Source organism: Odontesthes bonariensis, chromosome 12, assembly GCF_027942865.1.
Source record: "Odontesthes bonariensis isolate fOdoBon6 chromosome 12, fOdoBon6.hap1, whole genome shotgun sequence".
Classification (NCBI taxonomy): domain Eukaryota; kingdom Metazoa; phylum Chordata; class Actinopteri; order Atheriniformes; family Atherinopsidae; genus Odontesthes; species Odontesthes bonariensis.
In genome coordinates this window covers 37,427,287-37,451,390 of record NC_134517.1, presented here as the reverse complement: position 1 = coordinate 37,451,390, position 24,104 = coordinate 37,427,287, and the positions used below count along the sequence as shown (strand labels likewise).

The 24,104-nt window shown below is 43.5% G+C and overlaps 1 protein-coding gene across 7 annotated transcripts in view; it reads right to left on the bottom strand.

The window, feature by feature from the left end:
- Nucleotides 1-24,104, bottom strand: part of cntnap5a (contactin associated protein family member 5a) — a 243,768-nt gene that overhangs the window by 11,911 nt on the left and 207,753 nt on the right. For 6 of the 7 annotated variants that reach the window (XM_075480316.1, XM_075480317.1, XM_075480322.1 and 3 more), the window contains 4 exons: nt 17,937-18,070; nt 11,214-11,301; nt 10,924-11,124; nt 1,612-1,680 (listed from right to left, as the gene is read on the bottom strand). In XM_075480316.1, the coding sequence (XP_075336431.1) occupies nt 1,612-1,680; nt 10,924-11,124; nt 11,214-11,301; nt 17,937-18,070 (492 nt within the window). Of the gene's footprint in view, nt 1-1,611; nt 1,681-10,923; nt 11,125-11,213; nt 11,302-17,936; nt 18,071-24,104 lie in introns of those variants that run through there. The other variant, XM_075480321.1, reaches the window with a different exon arrangement.

Here is a 24,104-nt window from a genome sequence, read left to right as displayed (position 1 = left end):
TAAAAGAGGTGTTTCCCTTCTTCCAGGACGTCAGAACTCGCTGCTGGTCCTTAATTAGGCTCAGAAGATGCTCAGATTTATATATTCCATTAATATTCCATCAGTCCGGTGAAGTTTTTACGTTGTGGTGACGGGCGTCAGAGCTCAGAGGCATAAACAAGGTAAAGGAGCTGAAATACAACCACTGAAGAAGAATCCCTGGAGCTGGAGCTATGAAACTGGGCTCAAATGTTCCACAGCTGCAGACAGATGTTCCACACCTGTAGACAGACGTTCTACAGCTGCAGACAGATGTTCCACACCTGTAGACAGACGTTCTACAGCTGGGGACAGACGTTCCACAGCTGGGGACAGATGTTCCACAGCTGCAGACAGACGTTCCACAGCTGCGGACAGACGTTCCACAGCTGCAGACAGATGTTCCACAGCTGCAGACAGATGTTCCACAGCTGGGGACAGACGTTCCACAGCTGCGGACAGATGTTCCACAGCTGCAGACAGACGTTCCACAGCTGCGGACAGACGTTCCACAGCTGCAGACAGATGTTCCACAGCTGCGGACAGACGTTCCACAGCTGCGGACAGACGTTCCACAGCTGGGGACAGATGTTCCACAGCTGCAGACAGACGTTCCACAGCTGCAGACAGATGTTCCACAGCTGGGGACAGATGTTCCACAGCTGCAGACAGATGTTCCACTGATTCCACAGACACTGATTGCTGCAGTTTTTCAGAGGAATCTGGGTCCATTCCTGCTGAATCCCAGATTCCAGCTGCTCAGCAGTCCCTGGTTCTCCTCTTCATGATGCTCCAACATGTTCAGCAGGAGACAGATGTGGGCAGATGTGGGCAGATGTGGGCAGATGTGGACTCCAGAACAACTTTCACTGAGTGCTGCAGCAGGTTCTACGTTTGGTTCTGTTGGTCAGAGAGAAAACTCTGAAAATTTTAGAAAACTTCTGGCTCAGCATCCCTTTTTGCTCCTCATCAAACACTTCAGCTCTGTTTCACTTCTTTGTTTCCTGTTCTCCAGCATCTCAGGCTGATATAAAAGGCTTCTCTGTATCTGAACAAACAACCTGCCTAATAACAGCGCGCGCTGTGTTAAACAGCTCGATGAGAAGATGCTGGAAGCCCGACTTTGATTTCCCGTTGTTAACGGTCTTCTTGTTTACCTCCCGGACATGAAAGTGGATTCAATCTCCTCTCTTAACTTCTGGCAGATGACAAACTATCGCTTTTATCTAAAACAAGCACACTTCCTCTCAGGGTGTCAGGCGCAAAGACGGAGTTCAAGCTGTGTTTTGATTCGCCGATGACAGCGTGCCGATGACAGCGTGCCGTTGAGCGTCCCGTCTCTCTGAGCGGTTACGCTTAGATCTAAAGTTTATTTCTGATCAGTCACTTCTGTTCATGTGAGAGTTGAGGTGAAATAAAAGAGATCAGAAAGCTCATCGTGAAACAAAACGAGTGGAAACGAGCAGCAGCTGAGATGTCAGGAGACGAGGCAGAAACGGTGGGAAAAAAACGGGGAAAACGACAAACAAACAGCTGGGACTCATTTTCAATTAAACACAAGAAGAAGAGCGGCGGAGAGGAGGGGAAACAGACCTGCGATTACAGCCAAATCCTTCTGGGTGCTGCCGCTGCTCGGCTCCTTATCTTCGTTTGCAGCTTGATCTGAAGAAGCACAAATGAGGAACACATTCATTAATTAGTGGCACAACAATGCAAAGAGCTCTGGCATCTCTGGATCCGACTCCCTGCGTCTCCCTGCTTCTAAAAAACGGATTTCATCGTCTCACCTCAACATCATTAAGTCAGTGAAGCTGATGAGACATGAACCCAGAAACCCAGCCGACGGAGACATTAAAGCAGCATCTTCCACGGTGTTTCATATTCTTACAACCAAAAAGAACTCTTTTCAGTTAAATGGATCCTGTGTTTAACAGGATTTCAGGCCAGCTACCTGTGTGCAGTCACATGGTCTCACCTGTTAAAGGCTCCAACACTGAGGTCAGGTGGAGTTCATGCTCACCACAGACCTCAGCTGAAAGCCAGACCGGCGTCCTTCAAAGTCAGATTCAAATCTAAAGTACGTTCCCGGTCTCCATGGTAACCGATGCTGGGCGCATCAGCTGCTCCGGAGCAGTTTTGATCAGATTTTCAGGTTAGATCATCTGTAAAAAGCTCTGATTCTCAGACTGAAACAACATTTAAACGCCCGAGTCTCCGCTCACAGAGTTTGCTCAATATAAGTCAGACGGCTGACAGAAAATCGTCTCAGACTTTGACCAAATATCTTAATACGATCACATCTTCTAATCTTTAATCACCTGAACTATAAAACCAGAACTCAGAGTTTCATTAACACGCTGTAAATTAAACCTGCTGAGCCAAAGAAACCGTAAGTCCCAGTAAAAGCAGGCGGGTCTATTCTACGCTGATGATGCTGGATTATACAGATTAAAAAGGAATTTGTCTTTGATTTGCTCTGAGATTGAGTGGATTTTCAGGTTATTTCTGGACAGTATAAGAGCTAAATGAGCTCTTTGAGTCTGAAGTTAAATGTTTAAGAGCTTTTTGCTGCTCAACATAAACAGCAGGCAGATTTAACTTTGTGTAGCTAACGGCTAACAGTTTTCTGATTGCAGCCCTCTGATAATAACTGCAGCTTTTTATAATCTCCATTCAGACAGCGTGCTCTTACACAGGGTTTAAATTGGGGCGGAGCGCTCCGTAGCGCAGCTCCGCCTCCTCACTTCGGACGGACCAGCTCCGCTCCGCCTGCTCCAGTGTTCATATTAAAATTTTTTATTTTTTTTTAATGTGATTAAATTCATTTTTCAAGTCTTCTAAAAAATATTACAATTGTCAGGAAGGTTTGTCAATAACTACGCTGAAAATAAAAGCAAGTTTAGGTGAATTACAGCACTGTGCACATGCGCAGAGCCGTGACATCACAGTTAGCATTATTCAATCCAGCCAGGCAGGCGGTGCAACGTGCGCGTCCCAGATTTTCTCATCAAGTCGTGTCAGTCTGAGTGAAACGAGTTTGCAGTTGTTAGCTGTCTGTGCTGTATCTTTGTGCTAGTTAAATATCACATCAGAATGTTTCAAAAAAAGAGTTGGCTGACTGATTGAACGAATGCCTGCTGCAACGTAGCTTTGAAAGACTTTATTTTTTTTTTGCTTCGCTTGTTAATAACATCAGATGGATTCAGTGCCACGCTGTCTTTAGGAAGATCAATTCTTTTTCATTCTGTACTGTAGCTCATGTTGATTTTAACTACATTCAAGTTTGTGAGCCAGTGCATAGTGGACCACCCCCACATACATTGGTATTTAACTTGATTTTTCTGTTCAGACGCTGTAACTCTGACAATGAGGGACTTTTTCAGTGGGTATGTTGAGGTCATTTTGGCAAACAAAAAACAAAAAAAACAGCCATATTTAATACATTGGATTATAAATTCCTAAAACTTGTGTTTATAATTGGTAACCATCATATTGTATGCATTTAACAGTACCACTGTCAGGAGCAGCAAAGGAGTAAGTGCAGGCCCAGCTGCTAAAAATGTCTATTTCTAGAAATTCAAAATGGTAGACATGGAGAAGATTAATTTTTTCATGTATGAAAAGTGCAATTTTCCCAGTCATAATAAATACTAATCTGATGGTGGTGGTGGTAAGTATTTGTGAAAAAGGTAAAAATTGTGAAGGGGCAGCATGAATTCTGGAAAGAAACTGCTAAAAATATTACACGGTGCACCTTTAAGGTTATGTTATTGTTGTGATATGTGCATATGAGATAAATAACTAATAAAGAACACATAATGTGAATTAAGGGTGTGTTAGTAGCAGTGTATTCACATAGTAGAAATGTTTCGCGACATTGACCACTGCGAGTGAAGGGCTCCCCCGCTTTACAAAAGCCAATTTAAACACTGCTCTTACATGAAGTGAAGTGTCAACTGGTTGGTTTATTTCCTGTTTCCCTCCTTTCTCCTGGAGCCTGTGGTCTCTGAGTGGAGGTTCGGGTTCAGCTAACACAAATAAAGCCTGGCTGTGGTTAAGCTGCCTCATCTCTGATCTCAGATGATTACGACCAGATCAGAAGCTTTCTCCTGTGAGGCTGAATGTCTTCACGGTAAACACAAAAACCTGGCAACCACACGACGCCATCCGACTGGCTGTGTTCCGTTCAGGTCAGTCATCCATTTAGCTGTTGGAATCTGGACTTTAATCTGAAATTATCTGAGCTTCCTGTTCAGAATCGGTCCGTATTTCTGATGATCGGGTCGTAGCAGAAGCAGGAAAGATGAAAACATTTTCCTTCAGTTCTGTAACAAAGTCTTTAAAAATGAGATGAACCTGAGCCGAGCATCCACAGATTTAAAACATCCCTTTTTCCATCACAGCAAATGCTGTTTGATCTGATATTATTGATTTATTTGTGGTTAACCAGAAGGAGCCAGAAAGCCAGCGATCTGCCCCATCACAGGCTTTTAAAGGGTTAAACTTCTGCACTTATGACTGCGCTACCCGGTCAGAAACGTAAGAAACGTCCCCACAGGGATAACCGGCTGGCTGGCAGCCAAGAATTCACTCACTTTTTCATCCTTTCGCTGTCTCTTCCTGTCACTGTGAAGCAGAATTCACCTTATTTTGCGTTGGTTTGTTTCGTGAGCTGGGTTTAGTTTTACGCTTCTGATGCCGTGTTGCTGCAGTAACACCCGAGCGGCAGAAACTCAAACCAAACAGCCAGAACCACCGGGTTAAAAACAGCCGCCTGACATCAGCTGCTGTGATCAAAGATAACCAGTTTAATCGTTACATTTACTTGAGTAAGTTTTTGAATAAATTATACTCCTAGGAGTAGTTTTAAATCCCTATACTTTTTACTTTTCCTTGAGTAGATGTGTGCAGCAGAAACTGTCCTCTTACTCCGCTACATTAGGCTACAATGAGCTGGTTACTTTTCTTCTTACCTCTTTGGTATTCTACGCCTCATTATTTTTATCCCCCCGCGTACGCCTCATTTTAATGTTTTATTCTGACAGAGAGAGAGACTTCCACCAAAGGCTCTACCACCTGACTGTGTTCCACCAATCAGACGCAGCCGTGCAGTCTGGTCACGTGACCGTACTCAATCTCAGCGGCGGGACGGGTTAGCTTTAGCATTAGCAGTCGTAGCAAACAAAGAAAGAAACAGATGAAAAATGTCAGAACCAACGGTGGGAAATGAAGACGCAGACGAGGCCTCATACTGAAAGCATGTTTACCTTACAAAGAGTGAGAAACAGCAGCTACATTATGTGTCTTCTGTGTCAACCAAAACAAACGCACATTTCAGCAGAAACTCAACATCTAACTTGAGGAAACATGTAGCGCTAAGTTTCCTAAACTCGTTTTTCCCCCCATGGATAGGTGAATGTTTGTTTTTTAGGTTACATATGGGTTACATATGTTTTAAACATTTCCTAAGTCTCTTATTTTTCATTGAAGTTGTTGAATTTACCTGGATTATTTTTAATTTAAGCCATTTTGTAACTCATTAATTAATTTTAATTTATTTTATCAACTGGATGAGCTCTAATTTGCCTAAAGATGATTATTTAGTATTTCTGTCTGTCTGATTGAATGCTTGTGTTAACAAATAAATCAGACGTTACTCAACAGTTACTCAGTACTTGAGTAGTTTTTTCACCTTTTTTACTCTTACTTAAGTAATTATTTGGATGAATACTTTTTACTTTTACTTGAGTATATTATTTGGCTGCTCTGCCCACCTCTGACGTGGAGTAACCTCAGCAGAGTCGATGGAAGCTCCACATAACCTAAATTAAAACGTAAATCTGTGATTTGCAGCAGAGAAACTCCATCTCTGAGTGAGTCGTTAACCAGTTAACAGGAAACAGTAATTTCTCAGTCCATCAGCTCCTGCGGCGCTCTGCAGTCGAAGCCTACGTTTCATCAGGCGTGTTGTTGGCCAGCACGGAGCCGCCTTTCAAACTGCTCATTGATCTCTGTCCCGGGCAACACCGCCCGGTTTGGACTGAAATGCTATCCCCCCTTTGTCCAAGTCTTTTTAATTAAAGAAAGCGTGTTATTGAGCGAAGGAGAAACCAGAAGTTTGTTCCCTCTGTGTTTGCTGTGCACTGTAAACTGAGCAGGAAACACGAGGCAGTAGGAACAGACACTGCAGTTTTAAAACTTCACGTTGGAACTTTAAAAAGTTCTAGAATGCGCCGCTGAGGGTGGCAGCACATTGGAGTAGCTCTGTACCTCACATTGAGATTTATTCTTTTTTCTAAATTTCATTCCTGTTTTTTCTTGGAAGAAATTGCATTTTTTGGACAACTGTTCCTTCCTGCCTTGGATGCTGTGCAGCTGGATTGATTTTTTCCAATACTTTTGTATGTTTTGCTGTTGTGTCATGATGCATCACCATAGCAACAAGGTGGTTTACAACAGGGAGCAGCTGATTAACATTGGAAAAGCAGAAATAATTCGACAACTGAAGCCAGAAATCCCACTGGAATTGAAAAGGAGGCGTCGTGGATGCAGAGCAGGCGCAAAGAGGAGAGAAAGAAAGAAGAAGTTCAAACCATCTCTGCCATCCTGCATCATGGGAAATGTAAGATCGTTAGCTAACAAGTTGGATGAACTTCTAGCCTTGACAAGGACTCAACAAGAATATCGGGAATGTAGCATTATGTGTTTTACTGAGACATGGCTGCAGGATCATATCCCCGACTCCAGCGTCTCTCTGCCGGGCTTCCTGACTGTACGAGCAGATCGAGATTTAAAGAGTAGCAGTAAAAGGAAAGGGGGTGGATTGGCAGTGCTTGTCAACAACAGATGGTGTCACCCAGGACATGTTACTGTGAAGAGTCGTATCTGCAGTCCTGACATTGAACTATTGGTAGTAAGTTTTCGTCCATATTATTTGCCAAGAGAGTTCACCAGTGTTGTTTTGGTGGCCGTTTACATTCCACCCTCAGCTGTTGCCGACACTGCATGTGATGTCATCAGTTCCGTTGTTGCTAAGATACAGACACAACACCCCAATTCTTTTGTGGCAATATCTGGTGATTTTAATCATGCCTCACTCTCTGCTACACTGCCAACTTTTCAACAGTTTGTCAGCTGCTCTACCAGAGAAAACAAGACATTGGATTTGTTTTACACAAATGTCAAGGATTCATACATTTCCAAATCAAGACCTCCCCTGGGAAAATCAGATCACAACCTTGTTTTTCTCTGTTCAGCATATAAACCCCTTGTCCAGAGACTACCTGTCACAAAAAGGACTGTTAGAAAGTGGTCACATGAAGCTGAAGAAGCCTTACAGGGTTGTTTTGATGCAACCGATTGGATTTCTCTTTGTAAGCCACATGGAGAGGACATTAATGCCATGACTGAGTGTGTGACTGACTATATAAACTTCTGTGTGGACAACACCATCCCCACCAGAACAGTGAGATGCTTCCCTAATAACAAACCCTGGATCACCAGGGAGCTAAAGGAACTATTGAACAAGAAAAAAAGAGCCTTTAGGGAGCGAGACAGGGAGTTACTGAGGAGTATACAGAAGCAGCTCAAAGTCAAGATCAGAGAGAGCAAGGAGGTGTATAGAAAGAAGCTTGAGAGTAAACTGCAGAGGAATGATATCAGAGATGTGTGGTCAGGAATGAAGAAGATCACAGGCCTCAAGCAGAGGGAGGATCGGATGGATGGAAGTCTGGACAGAGCAAATGAGCTGAACACATTCTTCAACAGGTTCAGTTCAGGAACAAGCTCACCATCCTCCCATCCTGTTCCCAGCCAAAGAGACATCCCACCCTCCTCTGACCCACAGCTTTCCTGTAACATCTCCACCTCCACCTCAGTCATGGATTCTTCTGCTTCCACTAGTTTGTCTTCAACCAAATCAGGAGATGCTGCTGTCCCCTTTGCCTCCCCCTCCCAATTTTCTGTTTCTAGAAGTCAGGTGAAGAGGCAGGTGGAGAGACTGAACCGGAACAAGGCTGCAGGTCCAGATGGTGTCAGCCCCCGAGTCCTGAAGGCCTGTGCAGAGCAGCTCTGTGGGATTCTGCAACACCTTTTCAACCTTAGCTTGACCCAAGAGAAGGTACCACTGTTGTGGAAGACATCCTGTCTGGTTCCGGTACCAAAGAAAACTCACCCTTCAGACATCAATGACTACAGACCTGTTGCCCTGACATCCCACATCATGAAGGTCCTGGAGAGACTCCTGTTGACCCACCTGTGTAAGCAAACCAGCACATATCAGGACCCCCTGCAGTTTGCTTATCGCCATGGAGTTGGAGTTGAAGACGCTATCATACACCTGCTTCAACAAACCCACTGTCATCTGGACAAAGCAGGCAGCACTGTGAGGATCATGTTCTTTGATTTCTCCAGTGCATTTAACACAATCCAGCCTGATCTGCTTTGTCTGAAACTCCAGAAGACTCAGGTGGAGGCCTCAACAATCACCTGGATTAATGACTACCTGACAAACAGACCACAGTTTGTCAGACTGAAGAATTGTGTGTCTAACCAGGTGATCAGCAGCACAGGAGCACCACAGGGGACTGTACTCTCACCATTCCTTTTCACTCTGTACACTTCAGACTTCCAGTACAAGTCAGACTCCTGTCATCTACAGAAATATTCAGATGACTCTGCAGTTGTCGGGTGTATCAGAGATGGACAAGAAGCTGAGTACAGAGAGCTGGTGGACCGCTTTGTGGCATGGTGTGGGAACAATCATCTCATCTTGAATGTTAACAAAACAAAGGAGATGATTGTAGATTTCAGGAGAAACAGGGTCAGATCAAACCCTGTTAACATCATGGGAGAAGAAGTGGAGGTGGTTGAGGAATATAAATACCTTGGTGTTCATCTGGACAACAGACTGGACTGGAGACACAACAGTGAAGCCATCTACAAGAAAGGACAGAGCAGACTGTACTTCTTCAGGAAGCTAAGGTCCTTCAAGGTTTGCAACAAGATGTTGCAGATCTTCTATAAGTCTGTTGTTGAGAGCGTCATTTCCTCTTGCATCATCTGTTGGGGCAGCAGCATCAGAACCAGGGACCTAAAAAGACTCAACAACCTGATAAAGAAGGCTGGTTCTGTTCTGGGGACGACTGTGGAACCTCTGGAGACAATAATGCAAAGAAGGATTTTGCATAAAATCAAGAGAATTATGGACAACCCTGAACATCCTCTCCATGAGACTGTTATCAGAAAACAGAGTCTCTTCAGTCAAAGGCTTCTTCAGTTTGGATGCAAAACGGACCGCTACAGGAAATCTTTCCTGCCCACAGCCATCAGCATCTATAATAACTCCTTGATTTAATTGAGCTACATCAACATTTAATTTCCCTCTGGGATAAATAAAGTATTTTTGAATTGAATTTGAATTTGAATTGAATTGAATTGAATTTAAGACTGGAAAAGATCAGCAAAAAGTTAATCGGTCCAAAGCGTGTAAACGGTCCCACTTCTCAAATAATTTCCTTTGAATTCTGACCAAAAAAAGTGTCCCAGAGCAGCTCTATCTCTGTTATAAAAACATGGTTATAACATTGCTATTACTAGTTATGAGGAGAGTTAACAAATTTTAAGAAGCTAGTGCAGAAAATGTTTTCATATTTCGGCCTAAAAAGGACAAACTTTCTTTTTTATTGTTGAGTTTAAAACCAGTTCAGAACTGTCTCTCCTGAACTTCCCGTTTCAACTCATCCATGTTGGTTTACGGGGTTTTGTTCAGACTCTTTGTTTGGCCCTTTTTGGGTTTCCCACCTGGTTCTGTTACCGGCTGCCTCTCCTCAGTCTGTGGGAGTCACACCTCTGTCTAGGGATGGGAACTGATAAGATTGTTACGATTCCAATTCCATTTTCGATTCTGCTTAACGATTCGGTTCTTTGTCGGTTCCCTTATCGATTCTCATTTGGAGAAAAAGGACAACAAACCGGTCGATTAGCATCAACTTTGTTTAGTTTAGAAGTAACACGAGTCGTGACCTCACAAACCCAACAACGGTGAGGTCCACATTGGTCTATCCTGGCCTGGGTAATTTAACTCTTCCTGCTCTGGTGAAAGGAGAAGCTGGAGGTAGAGGTGAACTGGGGGTAGTACCACCAGCCTCTGGCTCTGAGCCAGTCAGGCTCTGTCTCTCATGATTTCATCTAAATGTAATGCCTGAGAAGGCATTCATTTAACCTTAACCGTTACTAACAGCAGCTTTTACAATCAGGCAAATGCTGCTAACATGATAGGCAGTGTTTGTTAGTTAGTTACCTGCAGTGTTAGCCGAGGACATGCTAACGTTGCTAACGTTGCTGGGTTCAGATTCACCGACGTTAATCATTCATTCATAGTTATTGCATGTTGGTAGTATTTCCTCTCTTTGGTGAAATATTCACTTTGCAAGTTGTCCTGTTGTCGTCTTTTTTAGGGATGTGTAACCAAACTTTTCGAGCGATTGTTTCGCTTGGGCGCCATGTTTACTGTTGGCTGCTGGCTGCGCTGGACTCGCCACACAACGCTGCGTGGTGACGTCATTCGCGCCCACTGGAATCGATAAGGGAATCGTTTGCAAAATCGCCAAACGATTCCAAGGAACTGAAACACTGGGAACCGGTTCTCAACAAGAACCGGTTTTCCATTCCCATCCCTACTCTGACTTCCTGTTGCTGTCCACTCTGTTCTGGTGGATTCTGGGTGTTCATGCTCCGGCAGTGCCCTGGTTTTTGCCTTGCTCTGTAAGAGCTTCATTTGTGCCTCCTGCCTCTGCACCGGGTTCTCCTTTAACTAAAAACCTTAACGCTATCTGTGCATGAAAGCAGGTTCTGGGATTCCCATTGCCTGAAATGATGTTCAGTGTGTGTGAGAGTGTGTTTTACCCTGCTGAATGTGGGAGGTGGACTCAGCCAGAGCTCCACAGTTCGACTGAACCATCGGACCGCGGATGGTGACCAGCGAGCTTCCCCGATTGGTCAGCGCCGCCTTCAGCGGAGCGACGTGGTTGAACTGGACGGAGGAGAGGCAGCCGACGAAACCTTTAGAGGCCGCCCTCCCGACCTCCTCGGCCAAGCTGTCCATCCCTGCGGAGAAAAGGATGAAAGACAGGAAGTGAGGAACAAAAGAAGCTGCAGCTCCTCAGCACTTTCCTTCAGACGGCTGCAGGACTTACTGATGACTTTGCCCAACGTCAGGGATCTGATTAAGATCAGCTCTGCATCGGATGACAGTGTGTACTTTCTGTGGATGTCCTGGTCGATCTGGTCGAGTGGAGAGAAATCAAATAACAAGGCAATTACACGAAATGTAAACCCAGGTAACATCAGCAGCATCAGCAGTGAGGTTTTATAGATTGATATTTGTGTTGTGAGCGGCTTCATGTGAAAGCATCTCTGCCCACAGCGAGCTGCTGGAGTGGCTTCCACCTCCCGTCCCGTCTCCGTCCTGCTGACTCAGCTCCGACGCTTCACACCATGAAACAAAGCACACTTCAAAGCAGCAGAAAACCGGTTTCAACACGTCACGGAGCCGGTGGAGACGTTTATCTGATTAAGAACTGTTTGCTGAGGATTCGTCTCTTCAGCATATCGCTGCTCCGGCTCTTGTTTTGCGTTAGCAGAAATGTCAGCTGCATTATACTCTGAAATAGCTGTTTTATTGATGAATGTGCTCAGTGCAGCCCACAGTCTGATGTTCAGAGGTGGGTGGTAACCAGTTACATTTACAAAACATTATACTTCTAGGATTAGTTTTAAATTTCTATACTTTTTACTTTTCCTTGAGTAGATGTGTGCAGCAGAAACTGTCCTCTTACTCCGCTACATTAGGCTACAATGAGCTGGTTACTTTTCTTCTTACCTCTTTGGTATTCTACGCCTCATTATTTTTATCCCCCCGCGTACGCCTCATTTTAATGTTTTATTCTGACAGAGAGAGAGACTTCCGCCAAAGGCTCTACCACCTGACTGTGTTCCACCAATCAGACGCAGCCGTGCAGTCTGGTCACGTGACCGTACTCGATCTCAGCGGCGGGGCGGGTTAGCTTTAGCATTAGCAGTCGTAGCAAACAAACAAAGAAACAGATGAAAAGTGTCAGAACCAACGGTGGGAAATGAAGACGCAGACGAGGCCTCATACTGAAAGCATGTTTACCTTACAAAGAGTGAGAAACAGCAGCTACATTATGTGTCTTCTGTGTCAACCAAAACAAACGCACATTTCAGCAGAAACTCAACATCTAACTTGAGGAAACATGTAGCGCTAAGTTTCCTAAACTCGTTTTTCCCCCCATGGATAGGTGAATGTTTGTTTTTTAGGTTACATATGGGTTACATATGTTTTAAACATTTCCTAAGTCTCTTTGATTTTTTATTGAAGTTGTTGAATTTACCTGGATTATTTTTAATTCAAGCCATTTTATAATTAATTTAATTTATCAATTGGATGAACTCTAATCTGCCTAAAGATGATTATTTAGTATTTTTGTCTGTCTGATTGAATGCTTGTGTTAACAAATAAATCAGACGTTACTCAACAGTTACTCAGTACTTGAGGAGTTTTTTCACCGAGCACTTTTTTACTCTTACTCAAGTAATTATTTGGATGAATACTTTTTACTTTTACTTGAGTACAGTTTTTGGCTGCTCTGCCCACCTCTGGTCCCGTCGTACGGCTCATATCAGAGCAGGTTGGTGCAGAACTCATCTCTATTCTCCAGGGGTGTGGAGCTCCACCTCATAAGTCTGTGGATGCGATTCAAGCATTTTCAACCAGAACGATTCATTTGATCGGATTACTTGTGATCCTGGCTGATAATCTCATTAATATCTGTTTATAGGAGACATTTCTTTGTATTTTCTATCTAAACTTTAGAGAATTCATCGGTTCAAACAGTTATATCTAATGTTTGACTTCCCTCTTCACTTTGAGCAGCAGTCTGAGTCACATTAGTCAGTGAAACACAGTCTGGTTGGCGCGTTTTATCGGATGTTTGTCATCGTGTGTGACTGCACCAACGGCACAAACACGGGCTCACGGTGTTTGATTTGGTTTGGTTTGGTCCGAGGTCACAGAGTTCTGGGTCAGGGTGACCTCAGCTCAGGCAAATACCTCAAGGTGTTTGTGCAGGAAGCCGACATGGAAGCGCCCGGTCGAGGAAGTGTCTGGCCACATACACACCAACTGTTTCAGAAGGCATAACAGAGTCTGTCGTCCTTGGGAATCCTTGGACGCTGCTGAGGTGATATATATGTTTCTGTTAAATCCCCAAAGGGGCCGCAAAGAAGAGTCTGGTCATAAATCTTTATCAATAAAGCAGACAGTCGATGCTGTGATGACCTTTGACCTCTCTCAGTTGTGGTCTTTATCCTGTTATGCTAGCTGTGTTAGCGTCCGTCCAGGGGAGTGCTGTGCAGACTTTGGTTCCTTCTTCTTGTAAAACCCAAAGTGATCCACAGATGTTAGATGGGATGGTGCATTGTAAACGGGGGGGTCTGCTGCTTTCGTTTTCACCGTGTGGGGGTGCGCTCTGCTCTCATCTCTCGGTCCGAGTGGACGGATCGACTCTAAACCCCGTTAGGCCTATTTTAGAGGGAATGGAGCGACCCTAAAATGCCCTTAAGCCCCCTTAAAACATCATATATCCACCAGCATCATGATTGGCTTTAATGATCGCGGTGTGTAGTAACGAGTTACATTTACTTGAGTAAGCTTTTGAAAACATTATACTCCCAGGAGTAGTTTTAAATCTCTATACTTTTTACTTTTCCTTGAGTAGATGTGTGCAGCAGAAGCTGTCCTCTTACTCCGCTACATTAGGCTACAATGAGCTGGTTACTTTTCTTCTTACCTCTTTGGTATTCTACGCCTCATTATTTTTATCCCCCCGCGTACGCCTCATTTTAATGTTTTATTCTGACAGAGAGAGAGACTTCCGCCAAAGGCTCTACCACCTGACTGTGTTCCACCAATCAGACGCAGCCGTGCGGTCTGGTCACGTGACCGTACTCGATCTCAGCGGCGGGACGGGTTAGCTTTAGCATTAGCAGTCGTAGCAAACAAAGAAAGAAACAGATGAAAAATGTCAGAACCAACGGTGGGAAATGAAGACGCAGACGAGGCCTCATACTGAAAGCATGTTTACCTTACAAAGAGTGAGAAACAGCAGCTACATTATGTGTCTTCTGTGGCAACCAAAACAAACGCACATTTCAGCAGAAACTCAACATCTAACCTGAGGAAACATGTAGCGCTAAGTTTCCTAAACTCGTTTTTCCCCCATGGATAGGTGAATGTTTGTTTTTTAGGTTACATATGGGTTACATATGTTTTAAACATTTCCTAAGTCTCTTTTATTCTTTATTGAAGTTGTTGAATTTACCTGGATTATTTTAATTTAAGCTATTTTGTAATTAATGCATTTATTTTAATTTATTTGATCAATTGGATGAACTGTAATTTGCCTAAAGATGATTATTTAGTATTTTTGTCTGTCTGATTGAATGCTTGTGTTAACAAATAAATCAGACGTTACTCAACAGTTACTCAGTACTCGAGTAGTTTTTTCACCGAGCACTTTTTTACTCTTACTCAAGTAATTATTTGGATGAATACTTTTTACTTTTACTTGAGTACAGTTTTTGGCTGCTCTACCCGGGTCTACCTGGGGTCCGTTTCACGTAGCAGGTTCAACAAACTCTGAGTCTGTTCCTGAACTCTGAGATAGAAAACTCTGAGTTTTCGGTTCCAGAAACGCTGATTTGAGTGAGTTTAATCAACTCTGAGTAGTTTCACCTTGAGTTTAGCGCGTGCGCCACAACTTTTAAAAAGCCAGCATCAATGGAGCCCCGATTCGACGAGTCACCATGGCAACGGGGAAGAGGTGGGGCTACGTTTTTCACCCATTCAAGCAGTTTTCCCTGTAATTTTATTGTGATTGCAAAGGACTACATTTAAACTTGCACTTTTGCAGCTGCAGCGGTGTTGCAATTATTTCTAAAAACTCGCCGTATGAGCGCATTAAGATTTCCAATTCCAGGTTGGAGCCCATTCATTTATTTCATTTAGGTGCAATCCCGCGGGGGAGAAGCGCACTCTGCATCAGTTTAAGATGAAATATAAAAACATTGTTCAAACAGTTGAGACCTCGGCATGGGGGTACCTCATTCTGATCATGTTTTACACTGTAAAGTAAATATTTTATTGTTGTTTTATCCCCAACATAATGCTGTTTTCACACACATAAACTATGTCTTCTCATCTATATCATGTTCTGTTAAATAATTAAGCCTATTTAAACTAACACAGACTTCTACTCAGCCAACAGAAAGAAGGCAGATAAAACGGGTCCCTCATTTCAGGTTAATAAACTCAGAGTTTTCACTAAACTTCTTGACATTTAAACCAAAGCCTGTCTGAGGCTTCTCCGTGTCTTTGACCTGCAGATCTCCACATCATGAATCACAGATTCCCCTCTAATTCTACACGGAATAATGTTCTAAACTAAATAAAAGGCCCATTAATGCCCGTAAAATATCTGGTTTTCCTCCAGCAAAGTTAAAAGCATCAGGGAAATGTCAGCCAGTGTTTCTACATTTGGTATTCTTACAACATCTGGGTGTCAGGCCACAGAAACCACTTAGTAAAGGTCACAGGAAAATGTGGTTACAAAGCAACATGACACTGCCTGGGAGCCTGCAGCTGACCTTCAGTGGCTTATCTTGTCATCCTGCCGCAGTGAACTCCTCGTGGGGCTAAGGGGTAAAACAACCCTATTCCTTTCTACAATCAATCATAACCACTATGAATAATTTAAAAAAATATGGTAGTTGTGTCTGGATCAGCCGTACTATCAGCAACCGTCTGAGTTAAGCAGCAGGTGCATGTTGGGCGGAAACCAGACGCCGAGTAAAAGAAGGAAACTGTCACAGATCCTCAGTCAGTGGGGTCACATTATACTGAAAGGATCGGATTATTGGCTAAATTACAATCAGACTGAGTTATTAAGTGCATGTAGACACCTTAATCTGACTAAGAATTGGATCGGATCTGATTATTGGCTAAATTACAATCAGACTGAGTTATTAAGTGCATGTAGACACCTTAATCTGACTAAGAATTGGATCGGATTATTGGCTAAATTACAATCAGACTGAGTTATTAAGTGCATGTAGACACCTTAATCTGACTAAGAATTGGATCGGATTATTGGCTAAATTACAATCAGACTGAGTTATTAAGTGCATGTAGACACCTTAATCTGACTAAGAATTGGATCGGATTATTGGCTAAATTACAATCAGACTGAGTTATTAAGTGCATGTAGACACCTTAATCTGACTAAGAACTGGATCGGATGGGATTCAGACCCCGAGATAACTGGGCTGAAAGTCACTCTAAACCTGCTTGTAGACGCTGAAGCACGTGGTGAATCAGACTTTGCGTTCTGCGCATGCTCCAGATGTTTTCCCGGGGTCGTGACCCGGAAGTCAAAGGAGACGATATTCCTGTTGTTGTCGCCGTCAGAAAGAAACAAACAACGCGATGGAGAATGCTCCGTTGGGCATCGAGTTTGTGCAACAAGCAGCTCATCACAGAGCAAATGTAGAGGGACGTAGCTTCATCTGGCTCTGCGTTCTCCATCTTTCTCCAATGCCTGAGTTTGTTGTTGTTGTTGGTGGTGAAGAGGTCAACAGGAAGTGGCTCTATTAGCAACAGCTGGAATGGGTACAGCGCCACCTATCATACCGGGGTATGACACGCTTTGTGCCTCTGATCCCATGGAAAGAAAGCGAAAGAAAAGAAAGCGAAAGGAGAGAAAGCAAAAGGAAAGAAATCAAAAGGATAGAAAGCGAAAGGATAAAAAGCGAAAGGAAAGAAAGCGAAAGGAGAGAAAGCAAAAGGAAAGAAATCAAAAGGATAGAAAGCGAAAGGATAAAAAGCGAAAGGAAAGAAAGCGAAAGGAAAGAAAGCGAAAGGAGAGAAAGCAAAAGGAAAGAAATCAAAAGGATAGAAAGCGAAAGGACAGAAAGCAAAAGGATAGAAAGCGAAAGGAGGGAAAGCAAAAGGAAATAAATCAAAAGGATAGAAAGCGAAAGGACAGAAAGCAAAAGGAAAGAAAGCGAAAGGCTAGAAAGCAAAAGGATAGAAAGCGAAATGATAGAAAGCGAGAAAGCGAAAGGAAAGAAAGCGAAAGGAAAGAAAGAAAGCGAAAGGAAAGAAAGCGAAAAGAAAGAAAGCGAAAGGAAAGAATCAAAAGGAAAGAAAGCGAAAGGAAAGAAAGTGACGCAAATGAAAAGAAAGTGAAAGGAAAGAAAGCAAAAGGAAAGAAAGCGAAAGGATAGAAAGCAAAAGGAAAGAAAGCGAAAGGATAGAAAGCGACGCAAATGGAAAGAAAGCGAAAGGATAGAAAGCAAAAGGATAGAAAGCGAAAGGATAGAAAGCAAAAGGAAAGAAAGCGAAAGGATAGAAAGCGACGCAAATGGAAAGAAAGCGAAAGGATAGAAAGCAAAAGGATAGAAAGCGACGCAAATGGAAAGAAAGCGAAAGGATAGAAAGCAAAAGGAAAGAAAGCGAAAGGATAGAAAGCGAAAGGATAGAAAGCGACGCAAATGGAAAGAAAGCGAAAGGATAGAAAGCGAAAGGGTCTATTAGCAATAGTTGGAATGGGTACAGCGCCACCTATCATACCGGGGTATGACACGCTTTGTGCCTCTGATCCCATTCATTCACCGCCATATATCCAAGGAGAATTACCCTTAAATAAGGAGAATTACCCTTAAATAAGGAGAATTACCCTCGCTCAGCTCATTCTGATTGTAATTTAGCCAATAATCCGATCCTTTCAGAGCCATGTGACCCCACTGACTGCTCCTCCTTTCCTGTGTGCGATGCCCACCTGCACGTAGAGGTTCTTCCCCACTCGGTGGACTCTGATCCGGTGGAGACGCCCGTCCGCCAGGTTGCTGAGAGCAGGGCTGAACACGTCCGGACTCCTGTCGGTCTGAAGGTGGTACCAGATCTGCAGACTCCCTGCACAGAGCAGAAGGGATGCAGTCTTCATCAGGTTTAACAGCTTTCTAACAGCGTGAGAGGACGCCTGTACGTGAAGTCCACTTCCAACGCATCATCACGTTTAAAAAGAAGGGAATAAATAAATAAATGCACCTTATCAGGTTGTAAAAGCAGTGGAAATGTCAATAATTATTATCTTTAACATCTTTAACATCATCTTTGATCCAGCAGCCGGTAGCAGCAGTGAGTGAGAAACTAAGTGAACCCCTGATCCAGCAGCTGGTAGCAGCAGTGAGTGAGAAACTAAGTGAACCCCTGATCCAGCAGCTGGTAGCAGCAGTGAGTGAGAAACTAAGTGAACCCCTGATCCAGCAGCTGGTAGCAGCAGTGAGAAACTAAGTGAACCCCTGATCCAGCAGCTGGTAGCAGCAGTGAGTGAGAAACTAAGTGAACCCCTGTTCCAGCAGCTGGTAGCAGCAGTGAGTGAGAAACTAAGTGAACCCCTGATCCAGCAGCTGGTAGCAGCAGTGAGAAACTAAGTGAACCCCTGATCCAGCAGCTGGTAGCAGCAGTGAGTGAGAAACTAAGTGTACCCCTGATCCAGCAGCTGGTAGCAGCAGTGAGTGAGAAACTAAGTGAACCCCTGATCCAGCAGCTGGTAGCAGCAGTGAGTGAGAAACTAAGTGAACCCCTGATCCAGCAGCTGGTAGCAGCAGTGAGTGAGAAACTAAGTGAACCCCTGATCCAGCAGCTGGTAGCAGCAGTGAGAAACTAAGTGAACCCCTGATCCAGCAGCTGGTAGCAGCAGTGAGTGAGAAACTAAGTGAACCCCTGATCCAGCATATGGTAGCAGCAGTGAGTGAGAAACTAAGTGAACCCCCGATCCAGCAGCTGGTAGCAGCAGTGAGTGAGAAACTAAGTGAACCCCTGATCCAGCAGCCGGTAGCAGCAGTGAGTGAGAAACTAAGTGAACCCCTGATCCAGCAGCTGGTAGCAGCAGTGAGTGAGAAACTAAGTGAACCCCTGATCCAGCAGCTGGTAGCAGCAGTGAGAAACTAAGTGAACCCCTGATCCAGCAGCTGGTAGCAGTGAGTGAGTGAGAAACTAAGTGAACCCCTGATCCAGCAGCTGGTAGCAGCAGTGAGTGAGAAACTAAGTGAACCCCTGATCCAGCAGCTGGTAGCAGCAGTGAGTGAGAAACTAAGTGAACCCCTGATCCAGCAGCTGGTAGCAGCAGTGAGTGAGAAACTAAGTGAACCACTGATCCAGCAGCTGGTAGCAGCAGTGAGAAACTAAGTGAACCCCTGATCCAGCAGCTGGTAGCAGCAGTGTGTGAGTAACTAAGTGAACCCCTGATCCAGCAGCTGGTAGCAGCAGTGAGTGAGTAACTAAGTGAACCCCTGATCCAGCAGCTGGTAGCAGCAGTGAGTGAGTAACTAAGTGAACCCCTAATCCAGCAGCTGGTAGCAGCAGTGAGTGAGAAACTAAGTGAACCCCTGATCCAGCAGCTGGTAGCAGCAGTGAGTGAGTAACTAAGTGAACCCCTAATCCAGCAGCAGGGAGCTGTAGTAATGGTTTCCTGTGGGACGTTACCAGTCTCTCTCCCTTCTCTCCAGCGCTGCTTCAGCCATCCTCAGAGCTGGTTTCTGACACATGAAACCTTACAGTTCAAAGAGGACGTGCTTTTCTTTTGACGGGACTCTATATACTGCTTATTAATAAATAAATAAAGCACTCTCTCTGGGCTCCCTCAGTTTTCTTTAGAGTCTACAAATATGAACTCACAGCTCTTTACTTTAAAAGTGAATAAGTCAATATGTGCTCAGTTTCCCTCCAACGCAGGCAGGCGCTGGGAGATCACGGCTCAGAAAGCTATGCATTGTCAAGTGGAGCTGGGTCAATATTACAATTCCCCGTGTGTGTGTGAAGGGCTTTGTGTTGTGATTCATTTCAGCGGTGAGAGCAGAGGAAGGTCACTGTGGATAAAGTGTCGCCCCTGCCCTTCACTGTTTACAGAGACCTGAGGGACAGCGCTAACACGCAGCACTGGATTAGCACTCTGCTAAAAACGCACGTCGCTGCTGCACACGCCACTCAAGATCCCGCTCTGAAGTGTGGATACAGCTTAAACAGCGGCAGCTTACTGCTGGGAGGGCCGCCGAGTGTCAGAGGCTGCTGACGGGCCGTCACAGACCTCACAGATGTGACAACCTTCCTCTGAAATGAGGCCCAAAGTGAGACGGTTAGACAGAGTCTCTCTTCTTCTGCTGGTTCCGTTACAGACAGAGTCTGGCTGTGTTCCAAACCGCATACTTCTCCTACTACTCCTACTAACTTTGTGAGTTAGTATGTGAGTTTGAGTAAGCAGAAGTTCCCGGATGCGTACTAGATTCTCCTAAATGTTGGGTATTCATCATGAGGTTACTACTCATACTCAAACTACCCAAGATGCAACGTAATGTGACGTCGCCGATCGTCATTTCCTGTCAAAACGGCAGTTTCAAGCTAGCTACAACGAGGGTAGGTTCACTTCCTGTTTTCAAAACAAAAGCACCAATTGTATGGTAATGGCTTTCCCTATGATAAAAGGCAACGGGTATTTTATTTTGTGAAAATAACAGGAGTACTCACTGCGGCTAGCTTTAGTAGCGCCGAATTCGTGGGAACAAAATTGTAAACAGCCGGTATTTTGTCAGGTTTTCAACACGTTGGGGATCTAAACGACTACTTTCTCACCTGAAAATGTTTCAAATGTTGCTAAAGTTTACAGAGTTTAGAGCTTAAGAGAAATCAGCTTCAGGCCGGCTGATTTCGGCTCGGGCAGGAGCGAAATGCATTGTGGGTAAACGCTCTGCATACTGTCTGATCGATGAGTATGCAGTTTGCAGTATGTAGCATGTAGTATGTAGTATGCAGTATGTAATATGCAGTATGTAGTATGAAGTATGTAGTATGTAATATGCAGTATGTAATATGCAGTATGTAGTATGAAGTATGTAGTATGTAATATGCAGTATGTAGTATGAAGTATGTAGTATGCAGTATGTAGTATGTAATATGCAGTATGTAGTATGAAGTATGTAGTATGTAGTATGTAGTATGCAGTATGTAGTATGTAGTATGAAGTATGAAGTATGTAGTATGTAGTATGAAGTATGTAGTATGTAGTATGCAGTATGTAGTATGTAATATGCAGTATGTAGTATGAAGTATGTAGTATGTAGTATGTAGTATGTAATATGCAGTATGTAGTATGAAGTATGTAGTATGTAATATGCAGTTTGTAGTATGAAGTATGTAGTATGCAGTATGTAGTATGTAATATGCAGTATGTAGTATGAAGTATGTAGTATGTAGTATGTAGTATGTAGTATGTAATATGCAGTATGTAGTATGAAGTATGTAGTATGTAGTATGTAATATGCAGTATGTAGTATGAAGTATGTAGTATGTAATATGCAGTATGTAGTATGAAGTATGCAGTATGTAGTATGCAGTATGTAGTATGTAGTATGTAGTATGCAGTATGTAGTATGAAGTATGCAGTATGTAGTATGCAGTATGTAGTATGTAGTATGTAGTATGTAATATGCAGTATGTAGTATGAAGTATGTAGTATGTAGTATGTAGTATGCAGTATGTAGTATGCAGTATGTAGTATGTAGTATGCAGTATGTAGTATGAAGTATGTAGTATGTAATATGCAGTATGTAGTATGAAGTATGCAGTATGTAGTATGCAGTATGTAGTATGTAGTATGTAGTATGTAATATGCAGTATGTAGTATGAAGTATGTAGTATGTAGTATGTAGTATGCAGTATGTAGTATGCAGTATGTAGTATGTAGTATGCAGTATGTAGTATGAAGTATGTAGTATGTAGTATGTAATATGCAGTATGTAGTATGTAGTATGTAGTATGTAGTATGTAATATGCAGTATGTAGTATGAAGTATGTAGTATGTAATATGCAGTATGTAGTATGAAGTATGCAGTATGTAGTATGTAGTATATAGTATGTAGTATGTAGTATGTAGTAGGCGGTTTCGAACACAGTCAGAGTCTCTTCTTCTTCTGCTGGTTCTTTTGCAGACCGTGAGAACGAAGCGATGCAGAGGAGGAGCACGCGGGTCAAATCTTCTCATCTGCTGAAACCCAGAACGCTGTGGGGGTGGATCCAGCGGAACATTCATCCTGTTAGACTGGCTGCCTCTCTCATTGCTCATCAGAATCTATTTCAGAGTGCATCAGCTTCCTCTTTGCATGTTCTCCGGAGATAAGAGAAAACTGGCATCAGAGCACCAGAGTTCCCCGGAAAAGGTCAAATTAGTCTTTATTTTAAGAGAAAAACATAAAACTCATCTAATGAATAATGTGTTTGTTTAACATTTTTAATTCCTAACTGATGTAATATCGGGTAAATAAGGCGTCCTTATCCAGGCGGGCGCCTCCCACCTGCCCGCGCTGCTGGTTAATCACCTGCTGCGCTAACCAGAGCCGACCTGGATCTATTTCTTCCACCGTCTCCATCCGCCTCCAGGTGAACTCTGAGCGCAAAGTGGACAGATTCACAGCCAAGGAAGTAATTATGCAAGATCATTTGGTAACCGTGGCAACAGATTCGTCTCAGTCTGAGAGGGCATTTGGTTTCCCTGAAAGGGGGTTAAAGGCAGAGAAACCAGGTGTTGTGAGGGTGATGCGAGCTGCTGTGCTGCTCACTGTCAGACATCTTTATACCAAATGTTAGCGTAAATTATTCAGGAGGAACAGGAGAGGGAAAATAAAAGTCTGACTGAAGAAATCAGCTGTTAGCCAACAAGTCCAGAAACATTCAGCCCGTCTGTGCCGAGGAGCAGAAGAACATGAAGACGTCAGCTCAGGTTAGAGAAGCTGCAGCTGAACAAACCACAAGACTTCTGGAACAATAAAAGACTTAAATAAAAAAGTTTTCAGCTGCTGGATCAGGGGTTCACTTAGTTTCTCACTGCTGCTACCAGCTGCTGGATCAGGGGTTCACTTAGTTTCTCACTCACTGCTGCTACCAGCTGCTGGATCAGGGGTTCACTTAGTTTCTCACTCACTGCTGCTACCAGCTGCTGGATCAGGGGTTCACTTAGTTTCTCACACACTGCTGCTACCAGCTGCTGGATCAGGGGTTCACTTAGTTTCTCACTCACTGATGCTACCAGCTGCTGGATCAGGGGTTCACTTAGTTTCTCACTCACTGATGCTACCAGCTGCTGGATCAGGGGTTCACTTAGTTTCTCATTCAGTGATGTAAATAATTGAGCTGCAGGGCTCTCACTCTGATATCATCTTCCCCATAAAGCAACAGGAGGCTACGCTGGAGCTATCACATGACATACAGAGTGGAGTCAGAAGAGTTCAGACCAGGAAAGGAGCAGCAGAATGAGTCCATGTTGGATCCTTCTTACGTTCTGTGGCTGAACATGAGGGAGCTGCATGTCTGAATTACTATCATCGATCTCCAACTAAAAAGTATTTATTAGGGCTGGGCGAGTTAACTCGTTACTCATTTAACGCCGATAAATATTTTATCATCGCGCATTAACATAGGTTTTATTATTTATTTTATTTTGTAAAAGTCTGTTGCTCACAGGCTTTTATTTTGTAAAAGTCTGTTGCTCACAGGCTTTTATTTTGTAAAAGTCTGTTGCTCACGGGCTTTTATTTTGTAAAAGTCTGTTGCTCAAAGGCTTTTATTTTGTAAAAGTCTGTTGCTCACAGGCTTTTATTTTGTAAAAGTCTGTCGCTCACAGGCTTTTATTTTGTAAAAGTCTGTCGCTCACATGCTTTTATTTTGTAAAAGTCTGTGGCTGACAGGCTTTTATTTTGTAAAAGTCTGTTGCTCACAGGCTTTTATTTTGTAAAAGTGCCGCTCACAGGTTTTTATTTTGTAAAAGTCTGTCGCTCACAGGCTTTTATTTTGTAAAAGTCTGTCGCTCACATGCTTTTATTTTGTAAAAGTCTGTGGCTGACAGGCTTTTATTTTGTAAAAGTCTGTTGCTCACAGGCTTTTATTTTGTAAAAGT